A 7,070-nucleotide genomic window follows, 5' to 3' on the forward strand; every position below is an offset into this window, starting at 1 on the left:
GCTTTCGTTATCAACAGTGCAAGAAATTCAGGAAGAGGGAAAGATCGCGATCGATTCCCCTGGTAGCCCGAACGCACCAATCATACCGCCCGAGGACTACAATCTCGAGGACAATGAATCACGATCGATCATACAGCCAGCATCGCTGCAGCATCCAAAGGTAAAGGAGCTCCTGCAAGTGCTTATCGACTGGATCAACGATGAACTGGTAGAGGAGCGAATAATCGTTAGCAACATCGAGGAGGACCTGTACGATGGTCAAGTGCTGCAGAAACTGTGGGAAAAGCTCTCGAACAACAAGCTGAACGTGCCCGAAGTCACACAATCGGCGGAGGGCCAAAGACAGAAGCTCTCTGTTGTGTTGAACGCCGTCAATCACGTAAGCAGCAGATACAAACTGGAAACCAAAGCACGAGGGCAAACACTAGTAACTCTACTTGTTCTGTCCTTCACAGACTCTCGGCTATCATCATAACACACCCAAATGGACAGTAGAGAGCATCCACACGAAGAACACCGTCTCGATTCTACATCTGCTGGTGGCCTTGGTGCGTCATTATCGCGCCCCGATTCGTCTGCCGGAGAACGCCTTTGTAACGGTGGTGATGGTACAGAAGCTGAACGGAAAGCTCACAAGCCAGCGATTCCAGGAGCAGCTTACGCAGTCGTACGACGACGTGGGTATGCGTTGCGAGCGTGACGCATTCGACACACTCTTCGATCATGCCCCAGACAAGCTGGCGGTAGTGAAACGATCGTTGATCACGTTCGTCAACAAGCATCTGAACAAGCTGAACTTTGAGGCCGCAGATTTGAGTACCGATTTCAAGGACGGAGTGTTTCTCTGTCTCCTGATGGGACTGCTGGGAGGATTTTTCGTACCACTGCACGATTTTCACCTGACGCCCAAGGATGCCGATCAGATGATACACAACGTAGCCTTCGCCTTCGAGCTGATGATGGACCAAGGATTAAAGCCAAAAGCCCGCCCCGAGGATATAGTTAATAAGGATTTAAAATCAACGCTACGAGTGCTGTACACCCTGTTCACGAAGTACAGAAACAACCCTTAAAACCCCCCATGTGTCTGCCTCGAGCCAGTTGAATGAAGGGGCCACGAAGAAAACCCCTCCCCTCAATCTCGGACCGCTAACAAATGTGCCTTATGTCTTTTTACGTACAGAGTATTAACATGTAAGTACTTAGGATAGCCACGGCACCTTTGGGAACGCACTAATCGCGTATTGCGCTTTCTTTTACAGAGGACAGCTAATTGTATGTTTTTTACCCACTCATGCCACCGGCAAAGTGACTCTAACGTTGTTGTACTATTTACACCTGAGCCAGAAGTTTTAATATGTATTATGTGTCAGTGTTTGCTAATCGAATAAAACGAGAACAAACTAACTCAAACGTTGAGTTTTTCATTCCGTTAATCCAACGTCCTGGAATATGTAGTTCAGATGCGCTGATTGTATTACCGTGCTATCTGTAGCTAAATTCGATCCTGAAATTACTCAATTAGCTTTAATTCTTACTTACTGTACAATCAAATCGGTGATGCCAGGGCTTTCTTAGCCGTTATTTTACAGAAGAACTCATATTAGTTCGTGTGTTTTGGTGTTTATTTAAAGCTGCTGCTGCTGCTGCAAAGATCTACGAACCAGCCACGCGGCTGGGATCACCCTAGATGCATGATGAGGTAATGGTAGAACGAATTGATATACAAATTCGTTGAGTTATAAGATTCGAAGGGCACTTCATTTGCCTGTGTCAAACGAAATGGGGTCTCGTGTTAGCAGCAGATGGATATAACACAAACAGATCGGGTAAAAGGTGAAAAACCAGTGTTCGATCGACTGATCGTAAATTGCACGCTGACGACACATTGAATGCACATTAAATGGCGTTTGATGGTGATCGGTCGCTTAATATCCATAAACAGGAATGTCTGATGAATGGTTGTTGCCTGTTGCCGACAGCTTGTTCTACTCGTTGAGACAAATCGTTCGCAGGATCGCCTCGGCGACACTGTATGGATCGCAGTTAGAGCTCGGTCGACGATCCTCGAAGTAACCGTAGCCCTGATCGGACACACCGCGCGGGATACGAATGGAACATCCACGGTTAGCAACACCTGTCGCCGGGAGTTAATGTAATGAAGTCATTCAATAACAACCGAACCACCGGACAGGAAATTAATTGCCACATTGCACATTCTACTCACCGGCATTAAAATCGTGAATCGAACTGGTTTCGTGTTTTCCCGTCAAACGACGCTCGTTGTCCTTTCCTCCGTGGGGGTCATACGCACGGATATGGCGATCGTGGTGCTTCGACAGTTTGTGGATGGCCTTTTCAATCTCAGCGATACCTCCAACCTCGCGCATCGTCTTAGTAGACACATTGGTGTGCGCACCAGCACCGTTCCAGTCTCCCTGCATCGGCTTCGGATCGAGTGTGGCAACGATCTGTCGAGAAAAGGAGAGAGAGAGAGAGAGAGAGAGAGAGCCGGCCACAAAAGTAGTTAATATAACGATTCATCTTACAGTAACCAATAACGATCATACATACACCAAACTCCTCCGAGACGCGATGCAGCAGAAAACGAGACATCCACAGATCGTCTCCAATCTGGATACCTTCGCAAGGTCCCACCTGGTACTCCCACTGGGCTGGCATAACTTCGGCGTTCGTTCCACAGATCTTTACACCGGCATACAGGCAAGCGCGATAATGCGCATCCACAATGTCCCGGGCATATACTTTGTCCGCACCGACGCCACAATAGTACGGGCCCTGGGGTCCGGGGAAACCATTCTTGGGCCAACCGAGCGGACGTCCGTCTACGTCCAGCAGCGTGTACTCCTGCTCAATGCCAAACCAAGGATGCTCGTCACCAGCTAGCTTGCACACCTCCAGGCACGATTTGCGCTTGTTCGACTCGGTCGGCGTACCATCGTGACGGTACGTTTCACACAATACCAGGATGTTGTTTCCACGGCGAAACGGGTCACGGTAGATGGTCACCGGATGCAGATACACGTCCGAGTTGGAACCATCGGCTTGATACGTGGAGCTTCCATCGTAGTTCCAGATCGGCAATTCTGCATGACACCCGGAGGAGAGATCAGTTGATAATGTTCAATAGCACAGCAGGCAGGCCGTTCCATGACTGGCCAGTTCCACACTTACCACTCGCTGACTTGGGAATGAAGTCAAGTGTGCGGTCCTTGCATCGCACGTTTTCGCCAGTACCATCGATCCAGATGTACGTTGCCTGTATCTTCCCATCCGGCATCGGCAGCGACATGTACTTGTCGAGCAGCGACTTGTTAATCTGCGCATTTGGCGACAGTTCCAGCGTTCGCGACATTCTGTGAAACAAAGACCGACACCGGCAAGCAAGCCAGATGAGTACAACCGTGCAACGGGATGCAATTCTTGGCCCACGTCTTATTACAGCTGCCAAATGGAGCCAAATGAGGTACCGCCATTGCTAGATCTTCATGTGCGATCATCCTGCTCAATGTGCAGTTCTATCTTTAGAGTGAACGATCGAGCGATTCTTTCGATCTTGGCTGGATGATTAATACACACTGTGCATCCGGGTAGACACTTTCGGAAACATGCTTAGATCTTAGATCCGGTAGGTCTTTCAGAAACTCTTATTAACTCACCCAACCATTTTGAGGCAGTTCCACAGTACAATAACGGTACAAAAAGGGCACAACTGTCGTATCACAATATCACACTACCAACAAGCAAGTTCCCTGACCAGCGCCACAAGCAACCGATTGCGCGGTACTAACGGACGGATCGCAAAAATCGCTCTGACTGGCTGGTGCACATCTGCTCCATCTTTTATGGACGCAACGCCGTATATTATCATCCCTCTATCGCGAGTAGGTGTCAAAAATCCATCATCCATCCAGCAAGCCAGCCCTTCTTCTGCCTTCTAGAGCTAGTTCAGTTTGCATCGGGACCGGGACGGGACGGGAACACTACAAAACCCATCCAGCCGCGGTACGCTAATTGGGTTGCCATTAGGGCCGGAGAGTGCTGGCCGCCTGGCCTGGCCTGGCGTGTCCTCTAGCTTTGCGAATGGTTTGAGCCTCGAGGTCGCTAAAGGATCTACGGACTAAAAAGAATTCGGGACGAACAAACCGGATCGGTTGGGTGGACCTGGGTATGCTTGGTTCGAGATTCGCTATCACTCGCTAAGCGGCACCACCAGCCCGCCTCTGGGGGTACTATTCCATAACTCAATACTGGTTGTGCTTCATCAACTGATTCGATTAGTACGATTAGTTAGCGATAGGTCGATGTCTACCACAAACCGATTCCATTTTGCCGCTTCCCACCGACCTTACCGGTGAGTGGCTACTCATTTTGGACGTATTGCGCAGCAGTAACTCAATGGGGTGGTTGCGGGTTGAGTACTGTTCTATCGCCATAATCATGTACTAATGGTACTAATAATACTAATAGTATTGCAATTTATACTAAAATAAGTGAAACTTTTACTTCGAGGTGTAATAGTTAAGCTTGCTTGCTTTTGGATAACAATCCACACAAAAAAACCGGTTTGTCTCATAGAATCCCTCTTTCTGGCCTCGCATGTTCCCAAGTGCAACGCAATTTATGGCATCGCGCTAATTTATTCTAAACAACCTAGCCCATCCATCCCATCTCGTTACCCTTCGCGGCATTAGAAGATATACCGATTATAGGCTATCTTGTGAGTTCATTGGCGACTCCCTACCCCAACACGCTAGCCGCCACCGGCAAACCGGACACACCGGAAAGCCGATCGCACAGCAACGGGTGACAGCTGCTGCAACTCCTAGTAGCACACCCTAGAACACATCCATCAAACGCATCGCGTGGAAACGGCGTGGCTAGCGCAGGTGGCTGCTTTAGTCAGGCCTATTAGACATCAGCTGATGCCGCCTACTGAGTAGGGAGTTGTGACGACGACGACGAAGCTAAACGAAGGTCCCCAAGTAACAAGTGCTCGCGGTCACTGGCGTGCACTGGGAGGCCGGTGCTGGCACTGCATGTGACTTCTACCCGATGAATACGATGATGCGTCAGTAAGTAACCTTGCTTCAAAGCAATTTTGTGCTCATTTCCCATGTTACTAATAGTTCCGGGGCCCTTCGATCTCACCTTCAGTAGGCATATTAATTCATTAAGTACGATTTCCTACTAAACATGGTTTTATATTCCACAGAGGAATACGGTACGAAATGAAATGAACCAGCGAAACCCGGTAAAATGCGAAAGCACCTCGCGCCTCCATCAGCGATGCCCACATGTCGCCAATGGTCTGTTGTTTGTTGGGGCTGGGTGCGTGCGTTGGCCACACTCAATTGGATAAGTGCCCGTGTACGCCAAAATCATTGTGGGCAGAATGTGGTGCACCCTCTGTTCGAATGCCATTTGCAAAGCGAAATGATAGCCTACTTAGACGGCTGGGGTGATCAAGTGTTTTGCCCGCCGCAGAGGTAGAACCAGAGTGTCTAAACGAACGTTATTCGCTGTGGTTAGCATTAAACGATCATAATCCATGTGATAAGCAATGAGAAAGATGCAAGTATGTCTGCAACACTCATCCACAGGTAGCGGACACCACCCTCGTAGACTTTCTATTACCAATATTATCACCCATCAGCCAAACGGATGACGAATGATAAATTTAGTCCGGCCGTTCTATTTTCAGTTTCTATTGACTCCCCTGCATGCACCGTTTAAAACAGAACATGTTTGGGACGCTGCTGTTGACGCGGTTTCAGCCACTTGCGCTAAACATGATGCACATCCGGTACCCGGTACACATCTCATAGGGGCAAATCGTTGCATTTGCCAAACCCGCACAGCTGTGTGCACCAATCCGTAAGCGACAAGAGGGAGAAAAACCGGAATAAACTGCCGGAATTTCGGTGCGTTCAAACATTATCTTTCAATGACATGATGCGTCCAATCGAATGCATCGAACTATGTTAGGAACACCCTCCCTCCCTTCCTCTTTCATTGGGCACTGATAACGAAACCAGTTCTGGGTGAGAATAATGGCTCTGTTATCAGCTGCGGGATGGCTGCCGCCAGATTTTCGATCTTTGCTGCTTATCTTTGGCCAATGCCACAAGCAGGGCTCATCCCGCAGAGCCAGTTTCAGATGAAGATGCCTTGGTACCACTGAGTGATATCGTGCACTTGTCTGCTGCTGCTTTAGGCGATAACTTTACGAAGTAACAATTCCAATAAGTTGACTATGCCTTGCTCGTGCTGAACAAAGGTCCTATCTTGAAGTAGCACGTAAACTCACATGGAAATTGGGAGCTGGACGTTCGAGCCGCCGTTGTCAGGTCAAGTATACAGGAAAGCACGGGATGACTGTTTAACACCAGAGACACTCTGCACGAAAGAACAAAACAAGAAACTGCGGATCGCACTGCACGACACGACAATGGGACTTGCAATACAACAGACCAGCACACGTGCGCACGCCAGCAACTGCTGTGGATCGACTGTGGTGAGGTAGACCCTGTGTACACTGCCTTTATAATGGTGCTCATCATGACGAATGCGTCCCCCGGTGACGCTTCGTCATACCGAGGGTGGATCGTCGGTGTGACCAGCCGCAGCATTCCCTTGCCGAGCGGCTAGGGAGTAAGCCAAGCCGATCGATTCAAAACAAAAACCCCTTCATCAGCTGTGCGCAAGTAGCTCTCGGCCGCGTTCGGTCGCGTTCCGATACGCAACCGGCACAAAGCCTTTGATGGTGTTGATGATGGTAGGCGAACACGGCGGAGGAGATGCAACTGATACCCTCTCGCCGGGTTTAATTGCTGGCCGTTTCCTTCACTACTAGTTTTGTTGTATATCTGTCTCTATCTCTCGCTCTGTCTCTCTCGTTACTGGCTACTAAACTATACGATTAGAATCGAAACGTATCACGCGTGGATCTGTGTTCCGTACTTAATTTGTTTGTAGCATTCAAGCACCGGTACTGACCTACGGCTTTAATAACGACTTTTTTGTGACCCCTATACTGTTGCCCCCGC

At 49.1% G+C, this 7,070-nt stretch overlaps 2 protein-coding genes across 4 annotated transcripts in view; one reads left to right on the forward strand and one right to left on the reverse strand.

The window, feature by feature from the left end:
- Nucleotides 1–1,413, forward strand: part of LOC125951934 (beta-parvin) — a 1,903-nt gene extending 490 nt beyond the window's left edge. Inside the window, exons 2-4 of one of the 2 annotated variants that reach the window (XR_007468802.1) lie at nt 18–379; nt 456–1,194; nt 1,263–1,413. Coding sequence is in view for 1 of the 2 variants with exons in the window: in XM_049681088.1 (XP_049537045.1) it covers nt 18–379; nt 456–1,073 (980 nt within the window). In the remaining variant the exon portion in view is untranslated. Of the gene's footprint in view, nt 1–17; nt 380–455 lie in introns of both variants that reach the window. The other variant, XM_049681088.1, reaches the window with a different exon arrangement.
- A 172-nt stretch (nt 1,414–1,585) lies between these two features.
- LOC125951933 (glutamine synthetase 2 cytoplasmic) lies at nt 1,586–6,556 on the reverse strand. 2 transcript variants are annotated; one of them, XM_049681087.1, is made up of 5 exons: nt 6,332–6,556; nt 3,196–3,377; nt 2,575–3,107; nt 2,228–2,471; nt 1,586–2,137 (listed from the first exon to the last, which is right to left on the reverse strand). In XM_049681087.1, exons 2-5 carry the CDS (start codon nt 3,374–3,376, stop codon nt 1,989–1,991), a joined length of 1,107 nt encoding a protein of 368 aa, XP_049537044.1. In that variant the 5' UTR covers nt 3,377; nt 6,332–6,556; the 3' UTR covers nt 1,586–1,988. The 2 variants fall into 2 exon arrangements, with proteins under 2 accessions (XP_049537044.1, XP_049537042.1); XM_049681085.1 differs by lacking the exon at nt 6,332–6,556 and adding an exon at nt 3,681–3,821.
- Nucleotides 6,557–7,070: the final 514 nt, after the last annotated feature.

The sequence above is a fragment of the Anopheles darlingi genome, chromosome 2, assembly GCF_943734745.1.
Source record: "Anopheles darlingi chromosome 2, idAnoDarlMG_H_01, whole genome shotgun sequence".
Lineage (NCBI taxonomy): Eukaryota > Metazoa > Arthropoda > Insecta > Diptera > Culicidae > Anopheles > Anopheles darlingi.